This window comes from Eriocheir sinensis, chromosome 53 (genome assembly GCF_024679095.1).
Source record: "Eriocheir sinensis breed Jianghai 21 chromosome 53, ASM2467909v1, whole genome shotgun sequence".
Lineage (NCBI taxonomy): Eukaryota > Metazoa > Arthropoda > Malacostraca > Decapoda > Varunidae > Eriocheir > Eriocheir sinensis.
The window spans coordinates 7093404-7114370 of record NC_066561.1 but is presented as its reverse complement, the minus strand read 5'-3'; the positions used below and the strand labels follow the sequence as shown (position 1 = coordinate 7114370).

The following is a 20967-nucleotide window of genomic DNA, read 5'->3' as shown; positions in this document are numbered from 1 at the left end:
TATAGACCACAGCCCTTATGATGCAAAGGAGGTGGTTGGCCCGACAATGAAACTACCCAATCACTAGTTAACTTATCATCTTCAGACATATAACAGTGGGTAAGTTTCTTTCTGGTAGAGTTAAAATTAGTTTGAACATATCGGAATAGTACTACAGAGAAGATAAATGGCCTTATAAGTAGGAGAGCCTTTGGTAAGTTTGGTTGTTAACAAGTCAAGTATTGAAGCCGTAATGGGGGATTGGGGGAGAGGGTGAGGAGGCGGATGTACGTTCTTGTATAGTTAAAATTAGTTTGAATAGTACTAAAGAGAAGATGAACGGCCTTATAAGTAGATAGTGTGCCTTTGGTTGTTAACAAATGAAGCATCGAAGCCGTAATGGGGGATTGGGGGAGAGGAAGAGAAGGCGGATGTACGTTCTTGTATAGTTAAAATTAGTTTGAATAGTACTAAAGAGAAGATGAACGGCCTTATAAGTAGATAGTGTGCCTTTGGTTGTTAACAAATGAAGCATCGAAGCCGCAAATGGGGGATTGGGGGAGAGGAAGAGAAGGCGGGTGTACGTTCTTGTATAGTTAAAATTAGTTTGAATAATAGTAAAGAGAAGATAAATGACCATTGGTTGTTAAATGATTATCAACAAGTGAAGTATCGAGGCACCGAGACGCCTGAGTGGGGGGAGGGGGGAGGAAGAGGTGGAGGACCGCAGTGGTGCCACGATATCGTACTCACCCAACTAGATTTTCCCATTTCTAACGCATAATGACTGCAAAAAAACCCCTATAATTAACACTTTTAGCAATAAATATAAACATGTATCATTAGTCTTGTGGGTGGGACGTTTTTTAGCCTGAAATCGGGAAAAAGGAGAAGCTGAGAACGATAGTCTGGCAACGTCGTGATGGAGGCGCAGTTGAGAGCTTGACAGTACGGAGGGAGGACGTTGTGTGTCTTTCTTCGTCCTTTTCCCTTCCATTGGTCTTCTGCATCAATCCACGTCCCTCGCGCCGACATAGGAAACAGGTAAGCTATAATTTGACCTAATTTTCTCTTGACTGTGAGCGATCAACGATTTTCAACTATTAGGAGCAGCGAGTAGCGGGATTTTGTTTTATTTTTAGTATTTTCCTTTTTTTGTGCCCTTGAGCTGTCTCCTTACATTTCCTAGACAGTATTAATTATCTAGTACTTATCAACTAACAAGTAACTCGGGTTTTCACTGCTACGCGCAAATTATTAATGGAGCTACACTATTTAAATTTTCCTTCACCAGTCTGGAAATAGGTTTGAAAATAAGAATGAAAAAATGAATTGGTGAATATATCCTTTTAAATTATATGATGATGAACGATCGAAACACTTATATAATTGCTCCGCCTCTTACATCAAGTATTTCCAAAGGGGTGTCGTCATATCTCTTTTAATATTGTCAATTTTCCTTACATTTCCTAGACAGCTAGTATATATCAGTCTAGTACTTAACCAACTAACAAATGACTCGGGTTTTCACTGCTACGCGCAAATTATTAATGGAGCTACACTTTAAATTTTCGGATCTTTCCGGTTATACGAACTATCGATTTAAAATGAGAATTTTTTTGCAAAATGAATAGGTGAAAATATTCAACTTTAAATTATTTATGATGAGGATCGATCGAAATCATTATATATATATTCATGGGCAAAAGACTACATCAAGGATTTCCAACGATGAGATTGAAATCAACAAGGATAATCAGTCAATTTCAACAATTATCTCAGACAGTTAGTATATATCAATCTAAACTTAACCAACTAACCAAAAGACTGTATGTCTTACATTTGATAAAAGAAAAAAAAAAAAAAGTTGCATTTCTTCAGTAATGCTACGGAAATAAATAACTTTAATTGAATAACTTTTACTATTTAAATTTTCCTCCACCAGTCTGGAAATAGGTTTGAAAATGAGAACGCAAAAATGAATCTGTGAATATATCCTTTTAAATTATATGATGAGGAACGATCGAAACACTTATATAATTGCTCCGCCCCTCACATCAAGTATTTCCAAAGGGGTGTCGTCATATCTCTTTTAATCTTGTCAATTTTCCCTTCATTTCCTAGACAGTTAGTATATATCAATCTAGTACTTAACCAACTAACAAATGACTCGGCTTTTCACTGCTACGCGCAAATTATTAATGGAGCTACACTATTTAAATTTTCCTTCACCAGTCTGGAAATAGGTCTGAGAATGAAGAAATGAATCTGTGAATATCCCTTTAAATCATATGATGAGGAATGAATTATAACATTTGCTTCGCCCTCCATATCAACTATTTCCAAAGGGGTATCGTCATTATTATATCTCCTACTCATCTATATAAAAACGAGTCTCACATTTCCTACACATGGTCGGCTGTATGCAATGTCACACCTATAAGCTTTATGTCCCACGTTGTAACACTGAGGTGAGAGCTCGGTTCTTCTCTTTTAGTAATTAACATTTGGAACAGCTTGCCGGATGGTGCTTAAAGGAATTCACCAAGATGACAGAAACAACAGGTCTTATACGCGTTTGATTGATTGGTAGTTTATTGTTGCCAGTAAAACAACAAAAGATTGATTGGTAGTTTATTGTGGCAAGTAAAACAACAAAAGATTGATTGGTAGTTTATATTGTTGCAAGTAAAACAACAAAAGATTGATTGGTAGTTTATATTGTTGCAAGTAAAACAACAAAAGATTGATTGGTAGTTTATATTGTTGCAAGTAATACAACAAAAGATTGATTGGTAGTTTATTGTTGCAAGTAAAACAACAAAAGATTGATTGGTAGTTTATATTGTTGCAAGTAAAACAACAAAAGATTGATTGGTAGTTTATTGTTGCAAGTAAAACAACAAAAGATTGATTGGTAGTTTATTGTTGCAAGTAAAACAACAAAAGATTGATTGGTAGTTTATATTGTTGCAAGTAAAACACCAAAAGATTGATTGGTAGTTTATATTGTTGCAAGTATACAACAAAGGAGAAGGGAGGAGCATGCCATCCCAACCCCCAGGCAGGACAGAGTGTGATTATAGAACTAAGGATACATGTGATTTGCCACGTGGTTTGGTTGTTCTTTGGTTGTTTTGTTGGGATTGTTGTTATTGACTGGGTATTGAAATTTAGTAGTTGTCCATCATATTAGCCAACCATCTGACCATCTTCGTGAAAATTCATTCAGTTTGGGTTGGAGACATCACAGTTTTTGGATGGGGCGTGTTAACTGAGGGTTGTACATTTTTTGGGGGGGTAAAGGGAATGGCCTAAACTTTCACCTCCCACAACCTCTTCACCATAATCTTGCCTTTCCAGTGCCATTAAACTCGTTAAATATATGGAGGTTGGCAGTGTGGATGGGGAGAAGAGTAGGAGTTGGAGGTTATCCCCTTTGAATTATTTCCTTGCTGGACTTTTTCCCTCATGATATATTCCCCTCAGCCTTGTGTAGAGCGGCCATACCCAAGGCATGTGTTGGAAAGATGAGATAGAGGAACAATATAGAAGTTGAGAAGCTGAAGTCTTCCATTACTCTAATACCATTCATTTATTTACAAAAGGTTCAAGTGTTGTAGCAGTGTTTAGTACAAGAGGTTCAAAGGTGTAATAGTTGGGTGATACTTTCCCTTGTTGACATGGCTGAGGTAGATTGCTTTAGGAAGTTTCAAATGTTTACAAACCGGGAGATGCATTTCCTTGTTGACATGCCTGCTGGAAAATTGGACCTTTTGGAACTCATAAGTTATCTTTTTTTATCTTCCTTGTGGGACTTTATTCTTTAGGGAGCTCAAGAAGTCACTATGGAGTAACTGTTCATCTTGCACCAGGAAAGCTGTACCTCTTGGCTACTAAATATTTCAGGATCATTTCATCTTATGTTAGGGTGGATTAAGAGATGGAATATCTTTCATGTTTTATTATAACCTCACGTTTTAATGAACATATGAAATACTGTTTATAATGTGAACAAGCTCTATTTACATCCAGGGAGCGGCTGAACAAATATGTTTATACACAATAATGGTACTTGGCGGGTGGGGGATTTTCTCGCCAGATTTACACTGCAGCCTCAACAATGAATGAACTGTCCGACAGCTGGGGTGTGTGCACAAGACGTGACCTTCTGGTGCGTGGATCATTATTGTCATGGAGGGTGGCCACATGTGCTCAGGGAAGTAGGGAAAAAAGAGGGAAAGAAAATCTGAACAGTAGTGATGGCAAAGTAATATGTGTATTGTATGCTGTAAATGAGAGTTAACAGCAATTTAATTTGGTGCTGTATATACTATAGCCAGTAGGAAAAGTAGAATATATTTGACTTGTTAGTTTTGGTAATATATGCCAGGCCAACTTTTAAAACATTTGAATGGATTTAAGTCTTTACATTCGCTAAGTAATTTTTATTGCCCCAAATTTAGTGAATCGCATACACAAGAAGGTCACTTCTTTGCAGAAACTTTATGGTAACAGTGGACAGTTGGGTCTTGGGAAGGACAGGGGGGGGGGGGGGGGGGTTGGAACAAACAAGCTCACGTGGTAGACATTGTTCACTTTCTTCACAAAGTTCAGAAAACATTTCAGGCCTTGCAGGGGAGGGAAGGCAGCTTCTCGGCCTGTTTGTTCCTTCCACAAAGTGTCTTTCCCAGAAGGGCCAGTGCATACCATCGTCAGAAAGTATAAATTAAAGTATGGATAATAATATCTTACATAACTTACGAGGGAACCACTCATTAGGAAGGGAAGGTCTCGGGAAAAGGTCAAAATAGATCTATGACTGGAAGGGTCAGTCAGCTTTCTTTTGATATGATGATAATCACAAAGTGTCAAAAAAAGGGAACGCCATAATCTGCCCGATGCTTGATTTTAAATTAGGTTTTGGAAGTCACCGTTCCTCTCCGATGGTGTTGGTGGTGATGGTGGAGGTGGAGGTGGTGTTGGAGGATTGGTACACTGGGGCGGTCACCACCTTGCACAGAAGCGGACACAGCTCAACAATACCGGAGACGAGTGCTTGGCGGCAGCACACACACTGAGACACACTATGAAAACTGAGGGAGCGAGTGGCGAGCGCCTCGCCACGCCGCCCCCCAGACACCACACGACACAGGCTCAAAGACTTACCCCAGGGAAGCCAAATTTACCCCACTAGAGGAAGATGCCAGATTCTAGACACTTTCCCTGGGGTGAGTCCTCGGGCCACATTATACATATTCTGTGTGCCTGAAATAAACCTACACTTCAAATACATTAATTCAATTTAGTTTGGTAAATACTGAAACAACAACTGTGGGCCTAGTGTTCCCTTGGCCACGAGTGAGCTGGAATTTGCTGACATTTCCAACGGTGCATTTTGGCTCGTCACCAACACAAAGACATAACCAGCCATTTAGTGTAACCACTTTTGCTCAGGCAAAACCGTCATTTATATAGCATTAATTCCACACAAAATCTGGTAATAAAAATATAATTTTCATACAAAACATATTTCTTTACTAAGACACAGAAAACCTATTGCACTTTGAGCACAAAACTGTAAACAAATGTATTTTGATTTTCTATTCCCTCAAAATAAAGAGTAAACTTTTTTCAGGTGGGAGAGTATTGCCCGAACAAGAGTGTTCCCATCTGGTGGGCGTCACGGCGCACACGACAGTGCTCGCTGGGGTCTAGGCAAGCGCGCTGTACAGCAACTCAGGGAAAAGTTACGCAAGTGAAAAATTTGGTGAGATTTTAGTGATAAAACGTGTCAGAAGAGTAGCCTCATTTCCTATGTTCATGCAACAGTGCAGCAACACACATCACTCTCTCACAAGCACATGACAAACACAGACATGGCAGAGTAGAATTCTTGGCCACCACTTGAGGTTGAAAAAACTATTTAGTGCCTAATATTTTTGTCTTTTTAACCATGTACTGATTCCTACCACTAATGAGGTAACAAATTCCATGTAATACTATATATTGCACCCAGTTGTCAACCTGAAAGGTGTGACTGGTTATCAAACTTAATTGATAGCTATGACAAAAAATAATAACTAGACATTTTGCTCACTTTGCTGCACTCAAGGGATGCACAATTATTCTAGTCTTTACTTTCTTCTTGAAATGATGTTTGAATTATCCCTAAGAAAATATAACTATGATTCAACAATATGAAATAATTAGGTATTGCTGTTTTGAGTATTTGAAGACGATGCTTGCTGGAGTAGTACCGAGGGCAAGGGGCCGGAGTGGCTAACAAGTAATATTCTAAATCAACAACAATCAGTGAACAGATAACTGACGCATGGAAGATTTACATCGCGGGGACTGGAAGGGTGAACGGGAGGCCAACGGAGGACTCTTTGTTTGATTCTCTCTCGAGTTAGGTTAGGGCCGCCGCCTCGGGGGCATCACCTCATCCCGCGGCGCCCACTCGGCTGCTAGACTGGCTTCAGAGAACGATAGGAGCACATGTACAATCAGCCTCCCACAGAGCTTTTCATACAAAGGCATTTTGACGTAATAGTCTCGTGGTTTGATTGTAACAGCTGCACTTTTTCCGTCAAACTCTGCTTTTCATGCGTTGTTTCCACTCCACGAGGAGATGCTTTGATTATAACAGCAATATTAAGTACTTTCCATTCAGCCAATGTAACAATACCGTTTTTCAGCAGGAAGTAAGGAAAGGAGCGTTAGTGTGCATCCTGAAGGGAGGAGTTGTTAGCATTACCATAGATGTCTTTAGTGACTTGCTTCTCAGTTCTTTGAGGTTTTCTGCATGGGAGGAGAAGCCTTAGAGTTCTGGTCTTCACAAGCGTTTGGAGACGTGATGAAATGTGTGTCGTGTGCACACCACAAACCCTCTTGACTGCAGTGACACCATCAGCGTAATGCACATTATGGCATGAGGTATGAATGAACACACAGTGGTGAGCTATTTCCGCTGCCCGGCTCCGCGCCAGCAGACTCGTAGGTCACTGCAGTGTACAGATCACCTCCTGCTACCTAGCCTCTGTAGCAAGAATATTTTAATGCATATAACCTCTCGCATAAATACTGCCTATATTACAAACAGTCAACAAATGATAAAACTCCTGTTAACAGCTTCTTCTTCCCTGAAGAAAACAATGCATATGATAATTATATTTAAAGTATTGCTGTATGTAATTAGTGCCTAAATACACAGTGAAATAAGTCAACTCATTACTCATATTGCATCATACTTCACAAAATTGCAATAATGATTAATTAATCTCCATTTTCAACGTACACGTTTCCCACCCGGCCAGCCTCCGGCGGCGCACGGCAGCAGCCTGCTTCACCATTCTGAGCATCATCAGGGAACAGTCTCGGCCTGTACCCCTGCAGGAGTTTGTGGCTTGCAGCCTTTTTGTATAAATGTTAAGATAAAAATCTGAATCATCAGCTTGGCAGATGCAACGTTTTAGACACCATCCATCATTGTGATCACAGTAATGCATCACATCCCACGGCTGGCGCGAGTCATGCCAGGAGACACATTACTCAGTCCACCCAACCAAGGCTCATTGATGAACTAAAGACGCGTGGAATTGTTTGTTTGCTGGAATTTTCCTGCACTTAACAAATTTTCCATAAGAAAACTGAAATTTGATTTTTAAATTAAATTGATACAGTCGACATGAGGGCAGCATTGGAATGATTTGGCTTGAACATAGTTTGAACATTTCAACAAAGATAAATTACTCCGGGAAGCCTGAACATCAACCTTCACTCCACTGATCAGACCAAAGAGTTGGCCAGGAGTGTGGCAGGTAACTTGCCACGCCTCAGGCCGGACCTCTGCCACGGCCTGAAGCACTGCCTCCAGGAGGTCGGGTTATTTGCTGGACCTCAACTCATTTTGCATCTCACTTGATGATGTAATTATTTCTAGAAACACAAACAGAATTGGTAGTATATAATAACATTACTTAGGTGTCCACAATTCCTCACTAAAATTAAATATATGTTAATTATGTCCTGGCTTATCCTCAGGAGTCTTGACTGTCTGTATGAAAAGATTATGCTTTCACTCAGGTGGAGTCATAATAAATGTTCACTACCTAGGCTAGGTTGTTCCATCACTCGTTATCACAGAACGACACTTCAGTGGGAGTGTGAGGACTCAACAATCTGCAACACAGTACATTAGGAACCTTGTTAATTTGGCCTCGAGCAACTCACACTCTCGCTTCAGTAACTTGTACACGCCTGCGCCTCACTCCTGGAGGGCCGCGCCAGACAGTCCTTGGTTGAGGTGGTGTGGAGGCCGGCGTGCAGCGCTGGGGCCTCGCCGTCCTCCGATGCTTTTTGTAAGACTAAAAAAGGAATCGGTTTCCAGTTTTTGTGACGTCTTTGTACAAAGTTGATCGTCGGGGAGGCCCAAATTAATAAGGTTTTACAGTGTAACCCTGTCTTTAATGGAATGGCTAGTCAGCAGCAACAGTTAAATTAATGTACATATATTTTGTACACATCCCTAAAGAATATCAACAAATATAGTGACTCGGCTAGTCATATATTACCCTGAAAAAATCTCACCTACAACAACAATATATCAACTATGGATTCACTTATATATCTTGGAAGGGTTGTAGCTACGGGAACAAACGTCTTCGCCAGGAAATCTGATTAGCAGTCATCTGATGCTGTGTGGGTCTGGCTCCTCCCCGGCCTGTTCCTGCTGCCCGCCACAGATGAGAGCAGACCCTTCCAACAATACTTGAATTTATTGAATATTTTGAGCAAATAAGTTTTATTTATCAAGATGGCGTAATAAGCCTTGGAATGAGAAGCAAGCAACAGAATACAAGGTAACAGCTTATCGAGGGAGCATTTTTTGCCTTGTGTCACATACAAAAGTAAAGATTAAATCTATAAGCACACACTAATGCAGCTCAAAAATATATTCTTTAAGGGCAGTCCATGTCAAGGGATATTTCATTGACTTTGCCATGTCAAAACGCGATTGGTCTTCACCAAATAATACTCGGTGGTAAACAAACCTGAAGAAATACTGTGATATGTAAAACTAGACAATGGTTGTGTTTGATCACGGTGCAGCCGTTCACAGCGCAGACTGAAGGGGAGAGTTCTGGGAGGAGAGTGAGCCTGGAGGGGCGGTGTTCTCCTTACAACACAGTGATTCTGTTCTCTGGCTCTGCTGGGTGGTGAGTGGTGTGGACGTGTGCGACACCTCCACACACACAGCTGAGCTATCACTGTGTTAGTTGTTTCACTGCAGACCAGTATTACAAGGAAAAGTGAGAATAATTGTGTGTGTGTGTCTGTGTGTGTGTATTTCACCACGGCCTGATCACGAGTTGGACTCGCGATCGCCAGCAAGTACCCTCCCGATTAGAGCAAGGCTCATTAGTCGATCTCTGGGTACTGCCAGGACTTCACACACCACACACCCCGTCCCCCTTGCTCAAGGGGGGACAGCAACCACTCCTAGTCAGTGGATAAAACCAGGCCTGAGCGGGGCTCGAACCTCTGCCTGCCTTGCCGCGAAGCCTGGCAGTGCAGTACTTTAACCGACTGAGCTCTCAGAGTGGTGTGTGCGTGTGTGTGTGTGTTGTAAGGGAAGCTGTGCCTCCTGCCACATACTGGCAAAATAAGTCCGGATGTGAAGTCCCACAGGAGTGAACCATAAATAATTGAGTGTTACAAAATGCTGCCAATACTGTCTTTAAAAGTGTCTAGCACTGCAGTGGGTGTAGCAAGTGTTCTTTATGTAGTCCTCAAACTGAACCATTGTCACTTTCCCCTTTGAGAAAACTAGATGAGCACAACCCATCTTGGCCACCACCCGTCACAATTTAGGTTGGCGGTGGCCGGGAGAACTTGGCATTGATCCCAGAGTGCTCAGGACTGACTCCTGCTGTTTTCCTAACATTTTTGCTTGCATGGATAGGCAGACACTGCGGCCTCAAAGAAGTCTTTTATAACCTGAGTCTAATGACGTCCTAACACCAATTTTGCTTCTTTTCAGACTAGAACCTTAAACCTAAGGGGGGGACACAGACAGAGAGCGCTGGTGTCAGGGCCGTTCACAGACTTGTGGGGAGCTTATTACAGTGGAAGGAAGATGAAGGGGAGAGGAGGAGACAAAGAAGCAAGATAAAATGAGGAAGCAGACAGATGATTGAAGGCAGAAGAGGAGGAACAGCATCATTACAGCTGCCACCACTGATGACTGACAAAGCAGCCTCAAGTCTTTGCTTTAGTTTATTCCTTTGTGCTTTTCAAGGTCCTTCAAGGTGGCCCGTGTAGAGTCTGTGACGGCCACGGTGCGTCACGGGATACACAGTGACGCATTTCTCTTTAGCACCAAAAGATACAATACATTACAGTCCTGAGTGGAAGCAAGTGTGGCCCTGAACACTTACGCAGCCACGCCTCTGTGCTGGGGGGAGCAAGTTTGGCAACACTCCTGGCGGCAGCGAGAGGGGCGCTGCGCCTCTGCTGCTCGCCTTGGGAATGGCTCGCTGGACGGCCTTCATAGTGCACAAGTTCTTTGTTTACAAGATTGTAATATGAAGGAACTGTAAGACTAGTTCATAGCCCTCCATGTCAAAGTAGAACAATCTGTGTAATGCATCAGAAATGTTACACTGAGAATGCCTCCCAGGAGACCTTAAGCTGCAGCCATCAGGATCAGCCTCAACACCTTGAAAAAGATGTAGAAGCAGCCGTCACACTGTCCAAGGAGCCGTGTGACCAGCGACCCGAGGCTACAGCTTACAGGTGCATAGCCCATGTCAGTAAGGCTATACATGGTTTCTATGCACCTGTGAGAAAGATGTTTAAATGCTCCACAAGATGGCAGTGAGGAAGGAGTTGTTGCCGCCCCAGACTGGCCTTGGCTGCGACGCCTCTCTGTCCGTGTTCCCCGCGGCCCGCCAGGGTCCTCGCTCTCCTGTTTAGAAGAGGAGGAAGGAGACGCGCGTCCTACGAGCGTCTCCCTTGCCCCGGCGGGCCATCCCAAATTGTCACATGTTCCCCTCCGAGCCTGATCCCCCACCCGTGGCGGAGTTGTTGCCCGAGCCGGACACGTCCTCTCCGTCGGACCGGTACGGGGAGTTGCCACGTCCTCGAGGGCTGAGGCCTCGGAAGTCCAAGTTGTACTGTGGAGGGGGTCAGGTGTTAGGGGGAGGGAGGGGGGAGGCTGGTGCTGACATGGGACAGTTTTATCTTGATGGACATTACTGATGCAACATTATCATTATTTCACTTTAAATTTAGTTATTTCAGGTTGCAGTATTTGAGCATCAATTTGAATATCAATTTCTATCATGAATTTTATTCTTTTTAAGCTTGGAAGCTCATTCAACTTGCTGGAAGCTCTAGATTATCAACAGCAAAAGGTGTTTGATTTGGTAAGATCACAGTTTTTAACGAAGTCATGAGATAATATTCAGTTTCTTAGAGTTAACTTTGATTAGTAAGTTACCTACAATTAAATGTCTACTCTTCAAAATACATTACTTAACACTTCTAATGTGCGCACACACTAGGCACTGAATGTCTTCTCTAAAGCAATGCTTCAGCTAGTTACCAATGGCAGCAGATATAACAACCCTTGACAATCAGTAATTCTATGTTACAGCAACTTTTTGAGTCAATTCTGTTGGCAAATCTACATCATTAGTCCTTGTTATTTGCATCATAATTACTAATGTCAAAATACATCTATTATTAATCCAGGAGTCATTCACACCAAGCCTCTGCAGCGGACCCGGCACCTGTGGAGCCAGCACGCCAGACCGGGAGGGTTTACAGGTTAGTAGAGCTAGTCTAGCATCACTAAAATCCAATCCATAAATAGTCATACAAATTTTACATATTATCGCAAATAGAGCAAGAAACACGTCTAATACTTCATGAGAATTAGCTTGGAGTTAGTAGAGGTTGTGTAGACTCTGTGGCTGTGAAAAGAATCATCTCCAGTTTGAGGGCTGGTGGAGGGAGTCTCTATCTCCAAGCAGACACTGTAAGGCAGCACAGAGGGGCGTGTTAGCCAGCCAGGCGGCCACACTCATGCAGCACCCACACAGCACACCACCCAGAGGCATCATGCTAGATATTAGAGAAGCTGAGGCAGGCTTCCGGTGCTGGGCTCGGGACATCTAGGTCTTGGTACAGGAAGTGACGGGTTATAAGTTATCCATGACGGTTGTTTTTGCTGGTTAATTTTCTTTGCCTTGTGTGAAGAGAGCAATTTTGACAGGTTTTGAAAAGTTGTGTAAATTTCTGCTAGTTTATTTTCATTTGCCAGTGTGAGGAGGCAAGCATTTCAGAGGTGTAAGCTTTGTAAATTCTAACATGAGACAGTTCCGGTGATGTATAATTGATATAGTTCGTCTCTTCAATGCTGAACAACTGATTTTGAGGCATAGGCTTTGAAAATTAGTTCGTCTCTTCAATGCTCGACAACCGATTTTGAGGCATAGGCTTTGAAAATTAGTTTGTCTCTTCAATGCTGAACAACTGATTTTGAGGCATAGGCTTTGAAAATTAGTTCGTCTCTTCAATGCTGAACAACCGATTTTGAGGCATAGGCTTTGAAAATTAGTTTGTCTCTTCAATGCTCGACAACTGATTTTGAGGCATAGGCTTTGAAAATTAGTTTGTCTCTTCAATGCTGAACAACTGATTTTGAGGCATAGGCTTTGAAAATTAGTTTGTCTCTTCAATGCTGAACAACTGATTTTGAGGCATAGGCTTTGAAAATTAGTTTGTCTCTTCAATGCTGAACAACCAATTTTGAGGCATAGGCTTTGAAAATCACACACTATTCATCTGAAGCAATAGGAAAAAGACTCACACAAAAGCATAACATTTGATTACAGATTTTGACACATACAAATACAGATATATGTCACTTAAAGCTGAACGATTGATTACAGAGCCCAGAGCCCAGCCAAACACCAGAGCCTGCCAAACACCAGAGCCTGCCAAACAAGTGGCTGATAAGACTTACGATGGGCAGTGTTGCGTCCCAAGCTGACTCATGCTCAGAGGTGGGAACACAACACTCAGCGAGGAGAATGTATATACTCACAGACACAAGGACACGGAGGACAGACTCAACGAAACATGTAAGATCCAAGGAAAGTACTGCACGGACAATTGATTTTATTCCTCTTTAATTCTGGGATGATGCAAGATTCTCGACACTGGATAGGAGGTATACTTCATCCTACAACCCTTATAGTAGTAATAATAATAACCATAAAGATAATAATAATAATGATAATCCTAAAAATACATATGAATCAAGTATAAAAATAAATCTTTGACCAACAAGTATACATATCAAATATCTACAAATGTGAGGACACTTGAGGAGAGGTGTGTGTGTGTGTGGAGTGACTCATCCCAAGACCAGCCCTCTAGAACTAACCCATCGCTCAGGACAAGGATGAGTGTGTGGCGCTGAGGCTCCACACACAAGACTATTAGCAATGACGTAAGTTCCTGTTTAATATGTCCGAGTGAGGCACATGAATTAACCTATTAAACACCTCGTGGCTTCAATAGTTTTCAAGGCATTTGGTTTGGTTTTGAGTGTATGCCTTTAGTAGAATTTTGATATCGGTTACAAGCTCTTGACATATCCTTTTAAACGGCTTTTGGCTTCAATGGTTTTAAAGTCCTTGATTTTGAGAGTACGCCATCAACATAGTTTTGATATCAGTTATAAGCTCTTGACATACGTGAGAATCGTGATAATTTTAACTGCCTCACTCGGCCTGAACGGGTAACTTATGTCTGCAATACTTAAGTCACAGGCAACTCAAACAGGAATACCCCATACTAGCAATGATGCATACTATAGTCTGTTCACTTAAGTCCAACCCAAGCTGACAACATGAACCTAAGCGTGTTTGCAAGCCGAGTGCTGATTGGGTACTGCCATGGCTTCCAAGTTTTCTTTAACCCACGCAATACTTTCTGCTAATCTACACTGTGCTTACGAACATGCTTAGGTTAATGTTGTCAGCTTGGGTCAGACTTACGTGAACAGACAATAGTGGTTTTCGTCCCCCAGGCTTGAGGTGGCCCTGTGACAGATGTGGGTGTGTATGTGATGTGAGTGGCCTCCCGCTAACAGATCGGCCTCCTAGGAGTGTGACAACCTAACTGACAAGACACCAAGGCACACTGAGGTAGAGTAATGTGAAGGCGCACTTCTGAAGATGTTTGTTGTATATCTAACTTGTCTTTTTCATGGTGTGTGTGTGTGTGTGTGTGTGTGTGTGTGTGTGTGTGTGTGTGTTTGTGTGTGTGTGTGTTTACCTAGTATTTACACTCAAAGTCTCAGTCGGTCCAACTTAGCTTCAAACTTATTTATGTTTTGGGATTTATTTCCAAGTTGTGTAGGCTTTATGTGTGTGTGTGTACAAAGACATCCACTGCAGTATTGTGAAGAGCATGCAGATGATGGTGATTTGTATGCATTGGTGAATAGTAAAAGGTTCAGTGTTTGCAGGATTGCTTTCATTAACGAGCAAATAATTCTTCACTGTAAGGTCATTTTATGGTTGTGTCAATTGCACATGTGTACTGTTCAAGAGTTAACTGTTGTGCACCAAACACTGTGCTCAGTAAATGTTGTGGTTCTGGAGGGAGGTCATGTTGAGGGCCGGATACTGAGCCTGGTAGCTGAGATCAGAGGGAGGCCTACTCTGGGGAGGGTTGTGTTGGCCTATGTAGCCGCTGGTGTTGGTGGCGTTGGCCTTGAGCTGGGCCAGGGCATATGACTGAGCCCACTGCTGGAGGAATGGGTCGCCCTGCTCGGCATAGGAGGCTGACTGGAGTGCGGAGTGGAGATTCAGGTACTGGAGTGAGGGGGAGGAGTAGGAGGTGGACGTGGGGAGGGTGAAATACTTTAACCAGTTAGCGTTGTTTGGGGACTGAGGGATGGGGGAGAGGGGTGACACTAGGGAGTAGGGTGAGGGTGATGGGGGAGGCTGGAGGTGTGAGGCAAGGGAGGAGAGGAGAGGGTTGTGGTATGAGGGCTGCGATGAGGATGTGTCGGGGAATGTAAGCTGTGTTAGGGGCGGCAGTGGTGGTGGTCGCAGCGACTGTAACAGAGGCAATGTGAGGGGAGTGTGCATGGCTGTGGTGATGGTGGAGGGCATTGCAAGTGGGTGTGAGAGTGGAAGTGGCGGAAGTGGCTGGAGTGGTGAGGTGGGTGTGGATTGTGGTTTCAGTGAGGAGACGGTGGCAGAAGGTGGGAACACACTCTGGGGCGTGGAAGGTACCTGTCCGATCGTGTTGCCCTGCCCAGAGGCGCGGACGTCATCCAGTGAGGGGAGTTCCAGGCGCTCGGGGAGACGCAGCTCATACTTGGGGGCGCAACCAAACGTGACAACCAAACAGAAACCAAATTAGAAATGCATACAATCGAAGGAGGCTCGGGTGAGTGGTGGTAGTGGAGGAGGTGATGGTGGTGGTGATGAGGTGGAGGAGGAGGAGGAGGAGGTGGGGAGACAGTGGCCAGGCAGTCTTATGTGGGCTCTGAAAAGACTGAAGATTAAATTTATATATAAAAAAGGGTGTTAGGTTGCTCTCCTTGAGGGTAATCTGTTGGTGCTGATGGTATCTTGAAAACTAGACCAAATATAGGTTGTGTGATTACCTCAAGGCATATTACTGGTCACTGAATACTCATCACGTCATGGCAGATCATGCTATCACTGGAACCAAGAGGAACAAGCAGAAACCTGAGCTGATTAGAAACATTTTTAAGCTTTTTAACCCAGTAGCAGCGGGGATCGTGCTTCTTAATGGTCCCTCCAAGCGAGAAAAATGAGAAAAAATCACCCCTCACACAAACCATTTCATAATATATATCAAAGCATTTGTGATCAGATTATGCATCATCTATTTTTGGGGGTTAAAACATGGCGCAAATTTGGCCCGTCGCTGCTACATGGTAAAGCCACAAATTTGGCCTGTCGCTGCTACATGGTAAAGCCACAAATTTGGCCCGTCGCTGCTACATGGTAAAGCCACAAATTTGGCCCATCGCTGCTACATGGTAAAGCCACAAATTTGGCCCATCACTGCTACATGGTAAAGCCACAAATTTGGCCCATCGCTGCTACATGGTAAAGCCACAAATTTGGCCCATCGCTGCTACATGGTAAAGCCACAAATTTGGCCCATCGCTGCTACATGGTAAAGCCACAAATTTGGCCCATCGCTGCTACCGGGTTAAAGCCTTATATTAGAGCTTACGTTACATTAGTGACCATAATAATCCTTGACTAGTGACAAAAATGCTGGATAACTATGCAGGTTGTTGTAGAAATAACAAATCATCATGTAACACTCGCACACACACATCACGAAGCTGTGGTCAGAGGGCGACACATGTGATTGTTTCCATGTTCATGCTAACAAACCAAAGATCTCAAGACCCAGGCAGTGTGACTACTGAGGTGGAGTCATGAAGCTCTGGCCGTACGTGACTGTGCCTTGCCAACCAGGGCCGTGCATTGTGCTCCCGGCGGGGGCGACGGGGCCACAGGAATCAAACTAATATTTTCCTTTCTCTGACTGATGGGAGTGACTTTGTCTTACAGGAAGTAGTAGACATCTCTCTCCGTGATAGATCATTTACTTGTTATTGATAGTTTTAATACATTTATTAATGATGATATATATTCTTTTAGTTATTGTTTTCGTTGGCAGTGACACCATAAACTTAGTGTTTGAACATGGTAGTTGTTAAGTTGGCAGTAATTCTCTTTCATAACTTCATTCATAGTGAACATGTTTGATCCATCATTTGTACTGAACATGATCTATTAAACACAACAGTTTTCATATCTTAACAGATGATAAAGTTATACTGCATTACTTCAGTGAATGTTTAGCAAATGTGATGGACATTAATGTGAGTCAATATTTAAAGCAGTGTGCATTCACATGAAATACAACTCATTTATATTCTCATAACATCACTCAGGGATGTTGCTTGACTTTATGATGACTGGCAGACAGACATTATCCTGCCTGATATTTTGGGTGCTCTTTCCCACTTGATAAGACAATCATCAACACACATTTCTTGGAATAAAAAACCCGTCCACAGCAAGAGTTGTGGGATGCAGTATTTAAGGTTGATCCTGTACCTCAAACTTGCCAAGGTCTTATTTCAAGCTGCTATCCAGATTTGTGACTCATCTTTAACACTCCCCCTTGTACTGACTGTGAGGTGACCCCTACTTGCATATTTACAGCTTGGATTCTAGTTCTCGGTAATAATACAACACCAATCTGCCACATCTAGCTAGTGGAAAAGCCATCTTTGGTCTCACCAGAGTGATAGACAGAGACTGCATGCATACGTTACTTCATCTATTTGAAAATTAGGATACCTTATATGGAAACCCATTGATAAATAAAGCTGTCTAAGTATTTAAAATAAAAATAAGGTGCAGATGGTGGCTGTGCATCATAATGAGTCATGCAGTTTAGGTAATCCCTCATCCTCATCCCAAGAGTCATGGAAGAGCAACGTAAAGGTAACTGTGCATCTCGTTTTCTGCATATCCGAAGATGTCATCATGCACAGACCAAGGTGGAGGAGGGAGCGTTACCTTACTGAGTCCACTCATCAGAATGGCTGTTGGAGGAAGCGTTAGCAGGAGAGAGAAAACGCAAAATAATTGACTCGCCTAAGGGAACAAACCCTAGAGAGGAGAAACCTACCCCCTCCCAGCACTAGGCTATGGCGAGAGAAGGTACAACAGGGTAGTGCCTCGAGGAGCGAACCCTTGGAGAGAGAGAGAGAGAAGTTAGGCTGCGTAGCGAATGCCGCCCCGGCCCGGCTGACTCACCTTGGTGGCGCAGACAAAGCAGGTCGTCACCACCTTTGATATAACGTTCATGAGGTTTTTGGTCTCCTGTATGACATTGTCCACCTTGGTGAAGGTCGCAGCCTTGCCCACCGTCGGGTTTTTGACGGTGAACTGGAGCTGCTGGACGTAGGTTGGGATCTGGTCGAGGTGCTCCATCAGCTCCTTCTTGTGGGGACCAGCAGGCACCTGTGGGAGCCGTAGTGATGAGCGGAGGGATGTGGTGACTGGTTGTCTTAGATTTTGCATCAGATGTCATGTTAGTGTGAGGAGGTTGCTGTAGATGCTGTATTTACTTACGGTCACCTGAGTGTTATCGTGCACTGGCAACCTGCTGTTACTTGGCATGTCCAGGTTTGTGGATAATATATGATAGTCTATGCATAGGAAACAACGGTTAGTAATGATAATGTGTAGCCAGCAGTGACAAATCTAATGTAACTCTCCTAAATAGTGGTACCAAAGAATAAAGGTACCAATACATACCGGTACCGCTAAATAAAGGTACCAATACATACCGGTACCGCTAAGTAAAGGTACCAATACATACCTGGTAGGAGAACTGTCTGACCACCTTGTATAACCTGTTGGCCTCCTCCGCGAAGTACTCCCCCTGCGTGAAGAGGTCCTGCGTGGTCTTGAGGGCGCCCTCCCCCCGCGTGAACTGATACATTGAGAAGGCCATCGAGGACATATTTTTGGCGCGCTTCACGATGTCATTATCCTCGTCCTGGGTGATGCGCTCCTCCCACTTCTCCGTCTCCTGGTCCACCTGCCATGGGCCAAGCAGGTAAGCACGGGGATGATAATGTACTTTGTGTGGAGTTTAGTGCCATTGTGACTTAAGGGGGTGTTGTTACGCTTCCTTCCTCCTCCACATCACCTACTCTCATCCCTCAAATAGTACGGTTTCGATTTTATACTGATTGTCATAGATCTTTAAGGATTTTTAAATTTCCTGCTTATTGGGATATTTAAAAATCCTTAAAAATCTTCTTAGGAAATCCACATAAAGCCAAAAAACCTAACTATTGGAAACCGTACTATTTGAGGGACTACACATGATGAAAAGTCGATGTAAACAAAAACCTGGAAATCGCTTAAAAATGACTCTGGCAAATATTTTATGAGCGTGACAATATGACCAGAGTAGCCATAACTGTGTACCTAGTCAGTCAATCAACTATATTTTCCAGCCCCATCACTGTTCTATACTCCCCACATTAACAGTGAAAATTATCTTGAATCCTGCCAGCCTAGTGACCAATAAGATTCAACCTATCCTAACATTCACTAATCCCATTCAGCCTGAGGTGGACTGCTGTGGTTTTGCAGGTTTAGGGTTTTGCAGGAGATAGAACCTGACAGCATAAGAATCTCCCAGCCTTTCAGTATCATCTAAAACTAAAATGTATATCACTATTATTATTATTATTATCGTTTTTGCCCTCTAGTGTTAGAATCCTATTGACACACAGCCATACCTCTGAGGATATAAGCTTCATGTCGAGGCCAGACTTTGCCAGCTTTGCTTGCTCCTCTTGGTCGAGCTTGGTGGGCTTGGGAGGCTTGCTGGTGGTGCCGTGTTTCTGGGGGGAAGTCAGATAAGCAGATTCAACCTGCTGGACCTGTTGTTGTTAAGGAGAGTGTTAGTGGGACTCCAGGGCAGGGGTGCAGGGCTTGGGGGAGGGAGCAGGGGAGCAGAGGGAGGTGTGGAGAAAGGAGGGAGAGGTTCACATTTAACCCAGTAGCAGCGGGATTTTTCTTAACTCATGATGGGCCAATTTGTACCATGATATAAACCCCCAAAATAGATAATACATAAATCCATAACAAATTGATATATATTATGGATATGGTTGATTGTGATTGATTTCTCATTTTCTCGCTTAGAGGGACCATTAAGAAACATGATCCCTGCAGCTACCGGGTTAATGGTCCTTCTAAGCGAGAAAAATGAGAAAAAATCACCCCTCACACAAACCATTCCATAATATCAAAGCATTTGTGATCAGCTTATGAATCATCTATTTTTTTGGGGTTTAAATCATGGCACACATTTGGCCCGTCGCTACTACACGGTAAAGCCACAAATTTGGCCCATCGCTACTATCGGGTTAAGAAGAATTTACAGATGCGTTTTCTCTTAACTTTTCCTCCTTCCTTTCTCCTCCTCTCTCCGTTCAGCACAAAACTTCGAATAGAGCATTTCATAGGTGGAGATGTTAGTTTTTAGGCGTGAAGACAGCAGTGCTATGGTTTACTGAGGGTCAAGAGCAGCGCAAGATTATCAGTTGAATATGCCTGGGAGTTCCTTAGAGGGATGAGAACAATCAAAGCAGCTACACTCGCCTGCTACAGCTATTAGGGTGCGGCCATACCACGCGGTTTACTGGGAGGGTAGAGGGTAGCGGGATGTCTATCGGGTCAGAGGCAAGAATGAACATGTTATTTAATAGTCGTGGCCATATAGGACGCCGGTAGCAGGTAAGCTTAAAGGGAACCCGCTCTCCATGTCCTGTATAGCCACTCGTATTAGATAACGTGTTTGTTCTTGCCTCTGACCTGCTAGACGTCCCGCTACCCTCAACCCTTCCAGCAAGCCGCGTGTAGTGTGGTCATACCCTTAGTGAGGTTGGCTTACATGAGGCTATCAGTGATTAGTAATTTTTCATATGAGCAATAAGGGGTATCATACGCTGGACATTAAAAGCATTGAAGCTGCAAGAGAAAGAGTTAATTATACAATAACACTGAAAGTAGTCCTATGAAACTATGTAGATCAGAAAATTAGTTATTGCAGAAAGTGTAGATTAGTTTTAAAGGTTATCTTATTGGAGGTAGTACATAATATCCCCTTACCAGATAAGTGGAAGGTTGGTTGCATGCAAAACACACACACACACAGACACTTGGGTGGACAAGTTAACAATTAAACACAAAGATGGACTGAGTAACCCTGGAGCCTCTTAATGCCTCACTGAGTCCGAGTTTAAAAGGTTGACCTAAACACTACAGCATGTGGTTTGTAATACATCAGGCCAATAGCTGAGAAAAAAAG

The 20967-nt window shown here is 43.1% G+C and overlaps 1 protein-coding gene across 10 annotated transcripts in view; it reads right to left on the bottom strand.

The window, feature by feature from the left end:
* Positions 1 to 3928: 3928 nt before the first annotated feature.
* Positions 3929 to 20967, bottom strand: part of LOC126983293 (alpha-catulin-like) — a 131364-nt gene continuing 114325 nt past the window's right edge. For 5 of the 10 annotated variants that reach the window (XM_050835947.1, XM_050835950.1, XM_050835948.1 and 2 more), the window contains exons 12-15: positions 19391 to 19534; positions 18457 to 18678; positions 17889 to 18095; positions 14269 to 15386 (exon numbers count right to left, since the gene is read on the bottom strand). In XM_050835947.1, the coding sequence (XP_050691904.1) occupies positions 14640 to 15386; positions 17889 to 18095; positions 18457 to 18678; positions 19391 to 19534 (1320 nt within the window). In that variant the 3' untranslated portion in view covers positions 14269 to 14639. Of the gene's footprint in view, positions 11160 to 11912; positions 12024 to 14268; positions 15387 to 17888; positions 18096 to 18456; positions 18679 to 19390; positions 19535 to 20967 lie in introns of those variants that run through there. The other 5 variants (XM_050835951.1, XM_050835954.1, XR_007735764.1 and 2 more) reach the window with 4 other exon arrangements.